This window comes from Loxodonta africana, chromosome 3 (genome assembly GCF_030014295.1).
Source record: "Loxodonta africana isolate mLoxAfr1 chromosome 3, mLoxAfr1.hap2, whole genome shotgun sequence".
Lineage (NCBI taxonomy): Eukaryota > Metazoa > Chordata > Mammalia > Proboscidea > Elephantidae > Loxodonta > Loxodonta africana.
In genome coordinates this window covers 57,946,062-57,963,428 of record NC_087344.1, presented here as the reverse complement: position 1 = coordinate 57,963,428, position 17,367 = coordinate 57,946,062, and the positions used below count along the sequence as shown (strand labels likewise).

The 17,367-nt window shown below is 51.5% G+C and overlaps 1 protein-coding gene across 1 annotated transcript in view; it reads right to left on the bottom strand.

The window, feature by feature from the left end:
* Positions 1–17,367, bottom strand: part of EPHB2 (EPH receptor B2) — a 228,089-nt gene that overhangs the window by 138,963 nt on the left and 71,759 nt on the right. The window contains exons 2-3 of the mRNA XM_064281446.1: positions 6,314–6,378; positions 2,545–3,229 (exon numbers count right to left, since the gene is read on the bottom strand). Of these exons, the coding sequence (XP_064137516.1) occupies positions 2,545–3,229; positions 6,314–6,378 (750 nt within the window). The remainder of the gene's footprint in view (positions 1–2,544; positions 3,230–6,313; positions 6,379–17,367) is intronic.

Below are 17,367 nucleotides of genomic sequence, written 5' to 3'. Positions count from 1 at the left end.
ACACTCAAGTCTGTGAAACCAAATTTGTTATCTTTCCCAAGAAACTAGCTTTTTCTCTCAACTTCCTCCTTTCTTTTCCAGAATCATCACCTCCCCGCAAGCTGGAATTCCCTGTGTTACCTTTGACTCCTTCTCCTCTCTTTCTGACCTGTCATCGCAGGCCCATCTGTTCCATTGACAAAACACCCTCTTCCTCTTCCCCAGTGCTGTGCATGCCCCAGTCCAGGCTGCCATCACCTCTTGAGATTGCTACAACAGATTCCTAATGGGTGGCTGCCTCCTGTTTCTTGAATCCCCCATTCATCCCCTCCAGGAATCTTCTTTAAAATGCTGCCTGGCTGTAGGGCTGGAGTGAAGAGCCTTGGACAGCACTATATAAAGTTGAGGGTCACTGTAACCACTCCCTGGCTCAAGAATTACCATTGACTGTCCGGTGGCCCTGGAATGAGGTCCAAACTCTTAACCTGGCATTTGAGGCATCCCGGGATCCAGCTCCAGCCCTTGTTAGTGGCAAGTGGAAAGAGCACAAGGAGGCTTCAAATCCCCTATACCACCACCATCAAGATCGACACCACCATCAAGATCAATACCACCACTGTGATCAGCACCACGATTGCAGCTAACACTGCTCAGTACCAGCTATACGGTAGGCTTTGTATACATCATTCATTTGTCATTGTTGTTAGTTATCATTGAGTCAATTCCAACTCATGGCAACCCCAAGTGTGTAGAGGTAGAGTAGAACCACACTTCATAGGGCTTTCAAGGCTGTGATCTTTTAGAAGCAGATTGGCAGGCCTTACTTCTGAGGTGCCTCTGGATGGATTTGAACCACCAGCCTTTCAGTTAATAGTCCAGTGTTTCACCATTTGTGCCAAAAGGGGACTTCGTATACATCATCTTATTTAATTAACATTTATTAAGCACTCACTGTATATTAGAAACCATTCAAAGTGCTTTACATGTATTGAGTTCTTAAATCCTTACTCACACCCACCCTATGAAGGGGGTGTATACATGGCCAAGGTCATACAGCTAATAATTGACAGGAACGGGATTGGAAATCAGGTCTGTCTGCCTTCACAGCCAGAATTCTTACCACCACGAGGTAGGTATCTCTCACAAACTTCTTATGTTTGTAAACCACCTTCATGATGTTTGCCGTATTCAAACATCACCTCTACTAGTATTTAGCTAATATGTTTCCTGAAATTAACTTATGTGGCATGGTGGTAAGGTGCTGTGGTGGCATGGTGGCTAAAGTGCTCAGCTGCTAAGTGAAAAGTTGGCAGTTCACACCCACCAGCTGCTCCATGGAGGCCACTATGGGTCGGAGTCAACTCGATGGCAACGGGTTGGCATGTGGTTAAGAGGCTGGGCTTTGGAAGCACACTAGATGGTGAGAACCCTGGCTGCTCCGCTGACTCTGTATGAGCTCTCCGAGCCTCTATCTTTCTATGTTGATGGTACTTTCTCTCACAGGGTTGCTGTGAACATAAGGTGAGTGAAGACATGTAATGTGCTCAGCACACGGTGAGGGTGATAGTCAGTGGGCAGTGTGCTGCCCCGTGACTGGCCATTGAAATGTGAACAGGAGTGATATGTGGGTCATTCCAGGTGGAAGTTTTTGAGCCAGTCTACAATTCCTACTCTCTCCCCTTCCTTCTGCCCTGATGACAGCAACATTCCAAATGGTGGTTCCTCCATCCACCTGGATCCTAGAGTGAGGAGTCCCAAGCTCACCTACAGTGGCCATGGAGCCTTGAGTGAGATATAAACTTTTATTGTTTTGTTAGTGCAGCATAGCCTGGCCTATACTGACTAATGCAATAAATGCTCAATAAATGTTAACTTACTAACATACACACGTTATTTATTATGCCTTATACATTTTCTTTTTGTTGTTGTTTTTTTTGGTGCAGAAGCCCCGAATGGAACCTTATACATGTTCTTAAGGAGCCCTGGTGGCATAAATGTTTAAGTGCTCAGCTGCTAACCAAAAGGTTGGCTGCTCAAACTCACCCACTGGCTCTGTAAGAAAAAGGCCTGGTGATCTGCTTCTGTAAAGATTATAGCCTAGAAAATCTCCAGTTCTACTCTGTCACATGGGGTCGCTATGAGTTGAAAATCAGCATGATGGCACCCAACAACAACAACATACATTTTCTTAAAAAGGGAATTTTATATCACTTTTGTACATGGGAAAAAACAAACCCAAAAAACGATAAAAAACCAGTACACGACTTCCCATCATTACATAAATTATCATATAATAATTAAAATATTTTAAAAAGTTTATCCTCATACCAACTAAAACCATCATGCGTACCACCTGGAGTATGGACAGGTACTATCCTGCAGGTAGTGCTGCTTGAGTGCCGGCCCATTAGGAGTTGAACAAACTCTGACCACAGAGTGCCTCATGGTCCACTCCAGGGCACTGCCCTTCCCAGGTGGAGCTCCCAGCTGCCAGGCCAGTTCTGCAGCTGATACCAACCCATGCCCTCACAGGGGCACCTGCCCTGGCTGTGCTGTGTCCCTTACCTCGGCAGACGGTGCCATTCTCCACAGCCTCGAAGCCCGCTTTGCACATGCAGCGCCCGATGGGCACCAGCCATTCGCCATCCCCATTGCAGTAGAGCTTGATGGGCACGTCCACCTCCTCGGCATTGGGGATGCAGCTGCCCCTGGCGGCCACCAGTGATGTGCTCTCCGCCCCTGACAGTGTCTCCTGGAAGATGGCGCCATTCTGGATGACGCGGGGGCACTTGCGGTAAAAGACACGCACAGCGATCAGGGACATGCAGCCACCATAGTCCTGGAAGGCCAGGTAGAAGCCATTGCGGGACACGGGCCCAAAGCTCCGCACCTCAGTGTTGATTTTCATGACTCTGCCACCCAGGTCGACCTGGGAGAAGCTCTCGTCGGCTGCAATGGTGTCCACCTTCACCCACGGGTTCTCCATCCAGTTGGGGAAGGTCTTGGTGGCCGAGTCGTAGTCGGCCTCATAGTAATAGAGATTGAAGGTCTCCTTGCAGGAGCCGGGCACGCTGGGGATGCTGCTGCAGTCTCGCACTGAGAACTTCATCTCCACATGGATGCGGTGGGCGCCACGGCGCCGGATGAACTTGGTCCGTAGCCAGTTGTTCTGGCTCGACTCAAACACGTTGCACACCTGGTACGTGCGAATGGTGTTCATGTTCTCATCGTAGCCACTCACTTCTTCCCACTGTGGGTGAAATGCCAGTCAGCTGGGGGAGACACAGACCCTGCCTTAGGGAATCCTCCAGTCTGATGGGATAGACATGACCACTGCCATCATGGGCCTCTTAGTCTAATGGGGGAGACAACGAGTCTGTCCTAGGGATCTTCCAGTCTGGTGATGGAGACACGATCCCTACCATTAGAAAACGGCCTTGGCCCTGGTGAATTTCCCAGTCTGTAAGGGAGACACATCAATCTGATGGGAAGGGGCACAGGCCCTACTCTTGGTACCCCCTAGTCAACACAGGAGACACGGCCCTTACTGTCAAGGGTTCATTAATCTGATGACGGAGTGTCCTGCTCCCGGGAAGCTCCCACCTGGAAGGGAAAACTGGGAGAACCCTGCCGTTAGGGAGCTCTTTTGATGAGAGAAGAAATAGCTTTGTGCTTGGGGGGCTACGTGTCTGGTGGGGAAACAGAACTTCTGCCCTGTGGAAGCTGGAACACAGTCCTCGCTCTTCGGGACTCCCAGTCTGATGGAGGAGACTAGCCTCTGCTCTCCAGGACTGCCAGTCTGATGGGGGAAGACAGTACCCACCCTATCGAACTCCCAGGGTGATGGGGAACACAGGGCCCTTCCCATAGAGTAGCTCTGCTCTGGGGCTTTAGCCTGCTAAGGTTTCCTCCGAGAGCTGGCAGGCTCTCTGGTACCTGGAGGGAGACCTCCCGAACTCCCTGCCTGTGGAAGGTGCTCCAGCCTGGGCTCTCACAGACCTGCTGAGATTCCCCAGGTGTCATTGCTGGAGAGGGTTGGGCCAGGCTGTGGGAGACTGGGAAGAGGAAGACACACAGCCTGTGTTCTCTCCTCGCGCCCTCATGGGTCGAGCTCATTCCCCCTGCTGAGCCTTTGCCCATACTTTGGCACCCTCCTGGAGCACCCTCTTTGCTCTTCTCAGTCTGTCCTTCTGGAATCACTTGTAGTGGGCTTTCCCTCAGGCCTCTTGGTGTTCGCATTCAGTGACTCTCCCTTGGGCCTTGGGGTCAATCTGCCGGGTGTGTGACGGGTTCACTCAGTCCACTTGGTCTGGTCTCTCAGTGAGACTGAAAGCTTGCTGTGGGTGCAAACTTTCCCTCCTTCTCCATGTCCTCCTTGAGCTGGCTGCCCTTAGGGTCAACCCAAAGGAGTCCCAACACCAGAGCCTCCCTCCCACTCGAGCCAGGTCCAGGGCTGGGTACTGGGACGGGGTCTCATTTCTTTGTCATGATTATTGCACGTGGGATGTATGATCATCCCCATTTTACAGGTGAGGGAGTAGAGACCAGAGAAGTGATGCCACTTGACCCAGGTCATACAGGCCCAGCCCCATTCATGTGCTGCCTTAAACACAAGGTCCCAACAGTGCACCAGGAGACCAGAGTTCTAGTCCCAGTTCTGCTAGCTCGATGTGTGGCCTTGGGCACGTCACCATCCCTCTCTGGGCTTCTGTCTCCAAAACTGCCAATGTGGCGGGGGGGGGGGAGGTGCGGAGAGCAGGTGGTGGGAGAGGTTCACCCTCAAGTGGGTGTTCTTTGTCCTTTTGCCTCTCTGGGCCAGGTCTGCTGGGATGGAGCGGTGGCTGCTGGCGGGGAGGGATGGCTGCTCTGAAGGATGAGTGCATGCGGGGAAGGGGAAGCAGAGCTAGAGCCTGCTGGCTTGGCCTCTTCAATGGCGGCTCTGGAGCTCCCTACAATGCATTTGATTTTTTATATTTTTTTGGTGGCACCATGTGACAAAGTCAGCCCCTTGTTACAACCGCTGCTCTTCTTCAGAACTTAATTAGAGCACTTAATTAGAGCACTCTGCCTTTCTCCCCTCTCTCTAATTAACATGCGGAGGCCCTGCAGCCTAAACACCCCAAATAATTGCGTCCGGGGGCCCTGAAGCCCAGCCTGGCCTCATTACTGGCAGGGTGGGGCTATGGGCCCAGCCGCCTTCGCAGATGGAAAATTGGTGACAAGAAAGAGCCACAGAAAGAGACCTGACCCTAGGGCCCTGCCTATTGAGAGCACAGGCCTGGTGGTGATGGTGGTGGGGGGGCTGGTATGCAGCTCCCAGAAGCAGCAGCTGAGTCCCAGTGGAGGAGCTGGGTGGGAGGAGGGGAGGATGGGTTGTGGGAGTCCGGAGCCCTCCCCAGAGGCCAGGGGCATGAGGAAAGAATGACACTGAAACTGATGATAATGATGATAGTGACAGGTACAGCTACTCTTTACTGGGGGGGCTACTCTATGTCAGGCATTGTGCTAGACACTTTGCAGAAAAACCTCACGACAGCCCTGTGCAGAACACATTATTATTTCCAGTTTACAGAGGGGAACACTGAGGCTCAGAGAGGTCCAGGAACTGGCCGGAAGTCACATAGCTTGTTAGTGGCAGAGTTAGGACAGAATGTCAGGAGTGTCTGATCTCACAGCCTGTGTGCAGGTGCAGGGCTGGGTGTTGTAGGGAGAAAGAGGAATCTCAAATTGTGTCTGATATTGTCCTCTGGGAGCTCACAGCCCAGGCAAGTGTTCAGACAACCAGACCCAAGAAAGTGTGAGCTGAGCCCTGGGAGTCAGATCCTTGTGTTATGGGAACCCAAAATGGGGGCAGAGAGGACTCAGTCACAGCTGTGGATACAAACCTGAGCCCCATCACTAACTAGCTATAGGTTCCTGGACAGGTAGCTGGCTACACCACTTTGAGCCTCAGCTTTCACATCTATGAAATGGAGGCAATTCCTCTCCATAGGATTGGAGATGATGTGACTACAGGTGCTTGATACAGTACCCAACACACAGTGGCTGCACAGGAAATGGCAGCTCACTTTCCTCATCTGTAAAATGGGGGCAGCGCAGGTGCTTACTTTTCAGCCTCAATCCGAGGGTGCCATGGGATAAAGACGGAGAGCAGCCAGTATGTTGTCTTGGTAAATGACACTCCATCAATGGTAGGGGACCAGGGGGGTGGGGCAGTGAGAGGCCTGGCTCTGGGCCCTGAAGAAGCAAAAGGGGCTGGAATGTGAGGGGCATCCAGGGCCCTGCAACAGAGCCCTGAGAAGGACCAAGCAGAACTTGGGGGCTATGGACTCACCCCTGATGGAGGATGCACGATCCAGCCCAGCTCGGCCGTCGCCGTGGTGGAGTCCATCAGTGTTTCTGTGGGGAGAGCAAAGGGTCACTGGCCAGCCCCACCTGCTGGTTCTGTCAATCACTCTGCCATGACCCCCCCACGGTCCTTCTTTACATAGCCCCGCCCACTTCCCTGGCCCCAGTCCTCTGGCCTTAATCCTTAAGGCTGCTCCCACGCTAGGCCTCCCTTTCTGCTCTATAATCCCACCTACTCCCATGTCACAGCCAATCATCTGACTTTATTCCTCTAGGCTCCACTGCTCTAGACCCACCTCCCACCGCTCCACCCCTAGTTCCACCCGTCCCTCAGTCAGTCATGTCCCACCTCCGCATGTTCTGCCCCTTCCCTCCTTTTCCTGTGGAGGGAGGTTTTAAGCTGGGATCTCCTGGGTGGGCTTGAAATGGTCCACTATGTTTTTTACCAGTTCCGTGGAGTCAGCTCTGACTCATGGTGGCTCCACGGGTGTCAGAGTGAAACTGGGCTCCGTGGGGTGTTCAATGGCTGGTTTTTTGGAAGTGGATCACCAAGCCTTTCTTCTGAGGCACCTCTGGATGGATTTGAACCTCCAATCTTTCGGTTAGCCGCCGAGTACATTAACTGGGGACTCTGGGCCCACCAGGAAACTCTTGAAATTTTTTTTCTTTTTTTTTAAATTGTGCTTCAGATGAAAGTTCACAGTTCAAATTAGTTTCCCATACAAAAATTTATACACATATTGTTTTGTGACACTAATTGCAATCCCTATAATGTGACAGCACACTCCCCCTTTCCACCCTGGGTTTCCCATGCCCATCCAACCAGCTCCTGTCCCTTTCTGCCTTTGCTTCCGCCTCTGGGCAGGAGCCCCCCATTTGGTCTCATGTTTCTGCTTGAACTAAGAAGCACAGTCTTCGCGAGTATTATTTTATGTTTTACAGTCCAGTCTAATCTCTGTCTGAAGTGTGGGCATTGGGAAGTTTTCGTTCTGGGTTAACAGAGAGCCTGGGGGCCATGGCTTCCAGAGTTTCTCCAGTCTCAGTCAGACCATTAAGTCTGGAATTTGAGTTCTGCATCACAGTTTTCTCCTGCTCTGTCACGGACTCTCTGTTGTGTTCCTGATCAGGGCGGTCATTGGTAGCAGGGCACCATCTAGTTCTTCCTGTCTCAGGCTGATGGAGTCTCTGGTTTATGTGGCCCTTTTGACTCCTGGGCTAATATCTTCCTTGGGTCTTTGGTGTTCTTCATTCTTCTTTGCTCCAAGTGGGTTGGGACCAATTGATGTATCTTAGATGGCTGCTCTCAAGCTTTTAAGACCCAAGACGCCACTCATCAAAGTAGGATGCAGAATATTTTCTTAATAAACTTTGAAACTCTTAAAATTTTATGGCAAACTTTGGGTATCTGTGTGCTTTTCGGCTTGCATCAAATTCTGAAAAACAGTAGCACTGTCCCTAGAGGGGCCACCCTTCCATCCAGCTGGCCCAGGAACCTGGAGTCCTCCATTGGGTCCCCATTCCTGGGACCTTCTTCCAGGGCTCAGCTGACTCTGCCCCCTGAGTAGGGCCCTGGGGAAGACGGGTGTTGAGTGTGAGCTCTGGCCCCAGTGTGGCTAGGCCCCTGGGGGTTTGGGAGACTCAGACCAGCTTCTTGGACCAGCCAGGGTCCACTGACCTCCCCTCAGTTCTGGTGGCTGGAAGGAAGGGACAAGTGGACGTACAGGGTCAGGGGGATGCCATTCACTGCCCAGTCAGGCTCAGGGTCCCTTCTTCCTTCTACCCTTTCCCTGCTACAGGGGCTTCAAAACATTTTTTGAATCGAATTGCATTGCATGAAAAGGACTTAAATCTATCCCTTTCAAGAAAATATTCAACATATCCAACAAATTTGTTCATTCAACAAATACATCCTATCCTGATGCCCATTACGTACCAGGCACTATGCTGAGCACCCTGAGGGAGAAAACGGTGAATAGCAAAACCCTACTACTGAGCAATTCACAGGCTGGTAGTGGAAATGAGGTATGAATACAAATAACTATGGGAGAAGTGGAAACCCTGGTGGTACAGTGGTTGAGTGCTACGGCTGCTAACCAAAAGGCCGGCAGTTCTAACCCATCAGGTGCTCCTTGGAAACTCTATGGGGCAGTTCTACTCTGTCCTATAGGGTTGCTCTGAGTTGGAATAGACTTGACGGCAACAAGTTTGGTTTTTCTGGGGTTATGGGAAAAGTAGGCAGAGAAGTTTGGACTTGCTCCCACAGGGCAGGTGATGCATGAAAGCAGGCACAGAGACTTAGAAGGTCATACCTGGACAGGACCTTCCACACCACGCAGCTCAGGGAGAGCAGAAGAGAGGCGTTCTGTGCCAGGGCAGACATCACTAATCAATCCCTCCACTCTGTGGCCATACAACGCTTCTCAGTACTGGGCTCCGGAAAACTAATTCTGATTTGAGATGCTACTCCTGGTTCAGCCCAACCGCTTCATTTTGGAGATAAAGCAACTGAGGCACAGTGAGGAGAAATTACTTCCTAAAGATCACATGGGAGTTGGCGGCAGAAAGGGAGCTCCAGGTCTCCTGCCTCCAGTCCTGTAAACTTCTAGGTATTTTAAAAGAGTTTGATGGCCTGGGCTGAATGAACTACGGTGATGAGAGTGGGGCAGGGTGCCCAATGCCCAGGCTGCTGTGAAGGTCCATAGGGGGGCTACGAACACTTGACCTAGGGCAGGGGCAGTGGGGATAGAGGGCGGATGGGAGGAAGCATTGGACCAGGGGCAACCCCAGTCAGACCTGTGATCTGACAAGAGGATGTGAGGCTTCCCCAGGACCGCCTGTGGCTCGTGTTTGTGGTCACTGTGTCCCTTTGCACTGGGGGCCGGGACAGGGGTGTGTGTGCCAGGGACAGTGGAGCCCAATGCCAAGGGCATCTTTTTGATGGCAAATTGGAGGGAAGTTCTATTATGCTGCTTTGGAGCTGAAAAAAGGGGTCCTTTTCACACTTGGAATGCTACAGATTTTTCTTCCTGGAGAGAACAAGGGATGAACTTTTAACCTGTTTTCTCTCATTGGCCTCAGCCAGAGATGTGCCAAGCCGGGCTCTCTGCCTGGGCTCGAGAAACAGCTGCTGGGAGCTGCGTGGAACAAGGGAGAGGGGAGACTCTGCTTGGGAGGAGAAAAGGATCCGTGGGGGAGAAAGCCCGCCAAGCAGGAGGCCCCACCCATTGGCTGGACTCCTGGGCTGACCCAGAGGCCAAGCACTAGAGGATTCCATGGTCCAGAGAAGGACATCCTCATTGTACAGATGGAAACACGGGCCCAGAGAAGGCAGAGGACTTACCAAAAGTCATACAGTAAATGCTGGGCCTTACACCTTCGGCTCGCAAGAAGCTCAGGCTGGGGGTCCCACTACCCGCCTCTATCTTCCACCATATCTGGCCATGTTCATTAGGAATTCATGGCCCAAACACACGCTGGGTAGGGAACAAGAAGGGGAAGATCTCAGGACTGGAAGTAAAGGGACTGGCTGGTTCACACTCCAGTTAACCAGTTACCATTGAGTCAATTCCGACTCATGGCGACCCCAGGTGGGTGAGAGTAGAACTGTGCACCATAGAGTTTTCAACGGCTGATTTTTTAGAAGTAGATCACCAGGCTTTTCTTCTGAGGCATCTCTGGGTGGACCTAAACCTCTCATTTTTTGGTTAGCAGCCAAGTTCATTGACTACTTGCACCACTCAAGGACCCCTGGCTCACAGAAAGGAAGGGGCTAAGAGGAAATGAGCAGTCTGCAGATGGCCTTGGAAAGATGGGGCAGGCAAGAGGCTCCTCTGCCCCTTCTCACCATGCCAGTCCTGGGCTCTGCCTAGAAACTGGGCAGTGAGAGCTGTTATCCCTCTGGGCTACGGTAGGTGAGAACACATGTGTTCTCTCTCCTCAAATTCCCCTTGGCCTTACGCTTTCAAATTTTGACGCTTTTCTCTACTTACTGGCTGCAAAAAAGGCAGATTAGCAGAGCAGGTGGACCAGGGGCTGGGATGTGGGAAACCCAGTTGCTATTGAGTTGATTCTGGTGCACAGCAACCCCATGTGTGTCAGAAATAGAACTGTTTCATATGGTTTTCAATGGCAGATTTTTTGGAAGTAGGTTGCCAGGCCTTTCTTCTGAGGTGCCTCTGAAGAGACTTGAACCTACAACCTTCTGGGTAGCAGCCAAGTGTGTTAATTGTTTGCATCATCTGGGGGCTCCTGAGAAACCTTGATTCTAACTCAAGCCCTGTCATCTACTTGCCTTGAAACCTCAGACATGTAATCTTTCTAAGCCTCAGTTTTCTCACCTGGAAATGGCCATATTACTACCTTCCAAGTGTGGATGTGAGGACTAATTGAGACGTGAAGTGTATTAGCTTGGGGCCCAGCGCAAAGTAGAGCCTCAGGAAGTGGCAATTATTACTTTCAGATCGAGCGTGGTGCTTGCTTGCCGACCCAGGGCCTGCACACACGCCATTTCCTTTGGGCTCATTAGGTGGCCCCTGAAAGTGAAGAGGCTCCAGCTTAGGCCACCCGGCTCCCCCAGCCTGTAGATCACGCCTGCCAACATCTGACAAACATCAGACTCTGCACTCGAAGGCCGCAGGCCCCCAAGGAGCCCTTCCCGGTCCATCTGAAGCTGCTTTCCTGGTATGCCCTGAGTTTCTTCTTTGTTCTTCTCAAACCAAGCACAAAAGTCAAGTTAAGTTCCCCGGGGAAAGTGGAGTTAGTATTTCTTGCTTCAGGGACCTGGGTGGGTTCAGGAAGCCAAGACCTGTTTCCACGATCAGCACTTCCTTCCTCATCTCCATGACACCCCAGATATCTCCCCTCTAATCCTATCACCCTGAAAATCTATAAAGAGGGAGAACGCATGTGCACTGACCCTTTATTAGGAACCAGATGATCTTACCAACATTCTCACAACAATGCCAAGAGGTAGTTGATATTGTCCCATTTCAGAGATGGGAAAACTGAGGCTTCCAAAGGCTCAGTAACTTACCCAAAGTCACACAGCTACTCCATTCACAGGCTGTGCTCCAGCTGCAGATTGTTCCTTCTGACCTTCTCCCCCTCCTGCCCTGCCCTAATTCTCCTCATTTGCGAAGTCTCAACTCAGGTCACCTCCTCTGCAAAGTCCTCCTGAATCCACACAGCCCCCACAGCTCTGATAATGTAGCCAGTTGCTGGTGTTTCTAGATGTCCTGGCATGCAGATGCCCTGGGTGGTAACTGTTCCTGTTTGCCATTCTCTTCCAATGATCTGTGGTCCCCTGAAGGGCAGGCGTTGGGTCCTGGTTCTGGGGCCCCCAAGGGCCAGCACAAGGCTTGGCACATAGTAGGTCTTCAGCCAAAGGATGAATTCCCCCTGGTCTGCAGGACTTGAATGCATGCAACCTGTCTGCTCCACCAAGGCTACCCAAGCTAGAGCCTTTCATGTAGTCAACATTCAGCTCGTACTACCATTTAGTTATTACTTTTCTTCCATTTGAGTCTTCTTTCTTGTGAAGTACATTTTTTTAAAGAGGAAAAAGTAATCATTATTATAAATGGAGAACCAATATCGCTTGCCATGAAAAGATGGGAAATACAAACACAAGACAATTAAAAATGTTCGCCTGCGACTATCTTTTAATAATAATGAACTATCATTTCACTTCCCACATTTTGGGAGCCACCAGGCTCCACTGAGCTGCCTCTGATGTGCTGAGATGTCCCCAACTCCATCCCCACTGTGACAGTGACAATCCCTCATGCAGGGGAAGCTATTGTCACTGTACATAGATAATTAATCACCATACGATATGACAAATGCTGCTAGGAGATGGGCAAGGGGTACCGTGGATTATGGCAACTGGGTGTGGAAGGCGAGGAAGAGGATCCTAAGTTTAGGGAAGGCATCTTGGAGGCAGTGACACTCAAATGAAGGCTTAAAGAATGAATTAGGAGGGGGTCAATCAGGGGTGAGAGCATTCTAGGCAGTGGGGACCTCGTGGTCAAAGGCAGGTCGTTGTGGTTAGCTGCCATCCAGTCGGCTCTGACTCACGGCAACTCCAAGTGTGCAGAGTAGAACTGCTCCATAGGATTTTCAAGGCTGTGGTCTTTCAGAAGCAGATCACCAGGCCTGTCTTCCGAGGTTCTCTGGGTGGGTCCCAATGGCCAACTTTTCAGCTAGTAGTTGAGTGCTTAGCTGTTTGTGCCACCCAGGGACTCCTGGGCCGAGGCATGGTGAGGAGCAATAGTATGGCTTATGGGATTAAGTAGTGGGTGAAGGGTGGGGTGGGGAGTGGTGAGAGGGGAGAGCTGAGCCTGCAAAGGGTAAGCAGTGGTCGCTCATGAAAGGCTGGCAGCTGTCCCAGTCCCCCTTGGTGGGCCATGCCTCTTTGCCCACTTTGTTGCCAGCCTCCCTGGTACCACTTACCTGTGCCCTGCCTAACAGTGTCACTCCACCTGCCTCTGGGGCCACCGCTACAGCCAGCCCTCTGGAAGTGTCTAGTTCCCAGGTCCCGGCTGCCCTAAAAGTGCCCATTAAAAAAATCCCAGTGGACAGATGAGGAAACCAAGGCCACACAGATTCTCAGCCTCCAAGCGAAGGCCCGACTGGGGCCTCCAGCCAGGCCAAGCAGCTTCCTCAGTGAGAAAACAGGACTCGGGCTGTGGGAGCGGCTTTGGCCCCAGCCCCGCTGCACTGGCACCCCCTCTCCTTTCTGGAGACTGCACAGAAGAAAGCAATCAGGGGGCCCTGTTGCATGGGCTGGGGAGGCCGCCAGCCCCTCTGGCTACGTGTGAACGAGCAGTGTGCATTTCAGAAATATTTGAGCTAAAAGGGGAGACACACTGAAGTCGTTAGTGTTGGCTGACAGGAAAGTGGCTGTGCAGGGCCCATGCAGACACTACCACCGCCCCTTGCTATCAGGATGGGCCATGTGGTTGCCCCTGCTCCTCACACCTCTCCTCTGGTCAGCTCTGCCTGACCCGCTTTTGGGCCAGAACTCCTTTTTTTTTTTTTTCCTATGTGTGTGCACTCCTGACAGTATGTGAGCGCTCCAAAGCATGAGGAGGGAATTCTTACTCAGCATCTATTATGTGGCAGGTTTTGGGGCTGGGCTCTCTAAACATCATTTCGGGCCATGACAACCTGTAAATACTGTTGTTGTTAGTTATTGTCGAGTTGATTCCGATCCAAAGTGACCCCATGTGACAGAGTACAACTGCCCCATAGGGTTTACTTGGCTATAGTATTGACAGAAATAGACTGCCAGGTCTTTTGCCCGCGGAGCCGCTGGGTACTGCCAACCTTTCTGTTAGCAGCCAAGCCCTTCCCCATATGTGCCACCAGGGCTCCCTGTACGTAATGTTATTATCCCCATTTTACAGATGAGAAAATTGAGACCAGAGAGGCAAAACAATCTGCACAAGGGCACACAGGCAGGAAGGACTGAGATTTGAATGCACATTTGTCTTATTTCTTATCTGTGTTATTTTTAGTGCCACAGCTATAGCCTTACAAAACAGACAACACAAAATAAAATAAAAAATCACCATGGCTTGTGTGTGTGTGTTTATTCTGTCTCTCTGTGTAGGCCTGGAGGACAGGAGGAGAGGGAGCCAAGGGCAGCAGGGAGATGGGGCACAGACTGACCAGGCTAGAACTTTGTCTCTAACACTTCGTAGTGTGACTGCAGGCAAACCAATTTTTTTCTCGGCCTCAATTGCTGCATCCACAAAATGGGTTATTGTAAGAATTAAAGTGACACCATGTAAGTGAGTCCTATTGATCTGATATCTCCCAGGGCCTTCATTCCAGGGATAGGGAAGGCTAGTTTACTGTCTGTTCTGCCCCCTGGACTAGAGCTCTGTGTCTGTCTGGTTCACCATTGTATCCCCAGAACTGGACTTGGCACATAGTAGGTGCATTTAGTCTCCACACAGCAACCGGGTGATCTTTCTAAAGCTCATGTCTAAGTGTGTCTTAGCTGAGCTTAATATCCTTCAGGGCTCCCACTGCCTGTGGGATCAAGTCCAGTGCCTCAGTGAAGCATTCAAGGCCCTGCTGAGTGTACCGGCTCCATTACTTTCCAGCCGCTTTCTTTGTCCTGCCACCCTATATTTCCTTCTGCTTGCAAAAGTCAGTATGTTTCCTTGAGTCTTGGTGGCTTGACCCTTCCAGATTTTTCTGCCTGGAATGCCTGGCCCTTCTTGCTTTGCTAGCCTGACTAACTTCTCTTTCAAGACTTGGCTCAAAGTCCCCTTCTTCCTGGCAGTCATCTCTGATCACCCCTCTCTCTGGCTGGCTTAAGTAACAAGGTCACGGTCATTCAGTGAACATATACTCCATCTAATGTGTGCCAGGCCCTGTGCTGGGAGCTGCAGATGCAGAAACAGACCAGCAGGGTCCTTTCCCTCAAGGAGTTCCAGACAGTGCAACATGTGAACATACTGCAGGGAGAGGCAGGGTGAGACGGCTGGTCCAGGTTGGAAGCCAGGAAACCCTAAGGAAGAAGGGATTCGCTTTGACCAGGGAATCAGGAAAGGCGTCTCAGAAGAGGCGGCATTTGAGCTGGGAGAAGAGGGGAAGGGCGTACCACACAGAAGGCACAGCAGAACAAAAGGTGCAGAGGAAGGAAATTTTAGGGGCAGTTTGGGCAACAGTAAAACCAGCTGACTAGTTCTCAGTGGTAAGCTCTGGGATAAGTGTTTAGCATTCATTGTTTCATTTCATCATAACTGTTTATAAAGTAGATACTTTGTTATCCCCTTTACAGTTGGAAAAACTAAAGTTTGAAGAGGTTGTTCAAAGTTTCCATGGCCAGAGAGAGGTGTAGCTGTGTCTGTCTGACACTAAAGCCCATGATCTTAACCACTGCACCATGCTGGAGCTTCTGTCCCATGTGGTTGGAGCAAAACATTTCATGGAAGGTTATGGTAAGACCAGGATGAAGCCAGAATGTGTAGGCCTCGGCTGTGCAGCTAAGGAGTTTGGATCTTGTCCCATAGGCAATGGGGAGCCATGGACGATTCCTGAGGAAGGTAGTGGCATGCTTGTCCTGAGAATTGTTGGGCCACAGAATGGTCTGGCAGAAGAAATTAAGCCAGAGCTGGGAGCTAGCTGGGGATTCAAGCTGAAGATGGACGGGTTCGATCTCCTCCTGGGGGTCTCTGTCCCCAGCCTGGCCAGCGGCTCACACTCCAGGCAGCAAATCAGCCTGGCGGGTGACCCAAGCAGCAGATGCCACACTGGACCTTTCCCAGCAGCTTGTGCTGTTCCCTTCCCGAGGCTAGTGGGGCTGAGGTGACTTGAACCCAGGCCCACCCACTATACCACGGCCTAGGTGAGATGCCAGCCAGAGTCTGGGGCCTGACCTGGCCAATCAACAGCTGGGAGTCAGAGCACTCTTTCCACGTCCTAGAGTAGGAATTCCAAAAGGAGGCAACAGTCAGGAATCAGAAGACAAAGTGCAAGGCCACTGACAAGCTGGGTGACTTGGAAAAGTCACTTCACCTTTCTGAGCCTCAGTTTCATCATCTGTAAAACGGGCATGACAAAATCCTTGATCTGAGCACCTCACAGGGTTGCTCTGAGGACCCAAGGAGGCGTTAGGTGCAAAGGGTTTTCATAACTTACAGAGGCTTGTCCACACAAAGGCAATGGTGACAATCGCTGACATTGTGAAGACTGACTATGGGCAAAGACTTAATCAACATTGTCTCATTGACATCCCAGATCAACTTTATGAGGAAACCGAGGCTCGGAGAGACCAAGGGCTCAACCAAGGCCAAGCCTATGCATCCAGTAAAGGGAAGGGCAGCATCTGACCCCCTTGGTCTGATCCCAGAAGCCACCAAGCTAAATCCTTCTAGCACACCCTGCAAAACTGGGACAGCTATCCCCATTGTACAGATGTGGAAACTGAGCCCAGATAAGCTAAGAGATTTGCCCAAAGTCACACTGCTGGAAAGAACCAGAGCTGGGGCTGGAACCCAGGTCAGCTTGAATGGGTTTCCTGAGGCCTCTCCTCTGAAACCACAGTGAGAATCGGAGCCTGACAGGGCTTCAGGTCTACCGGCCAAAGTGAGTCCACCAGCAAGGTGAGTGGAGTCAGGGTACTGATGCCAGAGAGGCCTGGGTGGCTCCCAGAAGCCTGGATATTCTAAAGTGAAACCAGCCAACAGGCAGCATGTTGTTTTTCCAGCTCGGCCCCCTGCTCGGCCCTCAGTCTCATGGAAAGGGGACCCAGATAATGTGAAATCCTTCTGCAGAGGTCTCTCGCAGCACATACTCTTCCTTGTCCTCCTGCCGCTCGGAGGCCCTGCTCTGCCTGCCTCGGTTGCCTGTCTGGAGTCTGCTCATGTTTTCTCAGGCCGGGGCGGAGGGGTTCCCGCGACGCTGGCTCCTCCATTCTGTCCCCGCCTGCCTGCCTCTGGCCTGGGCATCCGCCAGCGCCGGCCGCCCCGGCGGAAACCCAATCCTCAGGGCCAGCCGGGCTGCTTGCTAACAGCGGGCTGCATTGTGCGGCCAGGGCTTCAGGAGAGTTTGGATTCGCTGCTTGGGGACCCACTTAACCTCCGCAAAGGACAGGATGATGGATGGGGGTCTGGGAAGGGGTTGCTAGGGGTGGGGTGGGCGGTAAATGAACACCAGGGCTCTTGATGGGGAAGGAAAGAAGGGAGGCAGGGACGGGAACAGCCCTGTATGAAAAAGAGAGCCTTTAGTTCTCACGACAGCCCCGGGGACGCCTGTGACTAGTCTCAGTTTAGACACAAGGTAACTGAAGCTCTGAGAGGTTAGGTGACTTGCCCAAGGTCACACAGCAAGTCAGAAATGGAATCCAGGCCTATTGCCTCTAGCCTCTTGCAGTCAGCATTTGCCCAGTGATTTTTAATTTTCAAAGCCCACTGGAGCCCTGGTGGCACAGTGGTTAAGAGCTTGGCTGCTAATCAAAAGGTTGGCAGTTTGAATCTACCAGCCACTCCTTGGAAAGCCTATGGGGTAGTTCTACCTTGTCCTATA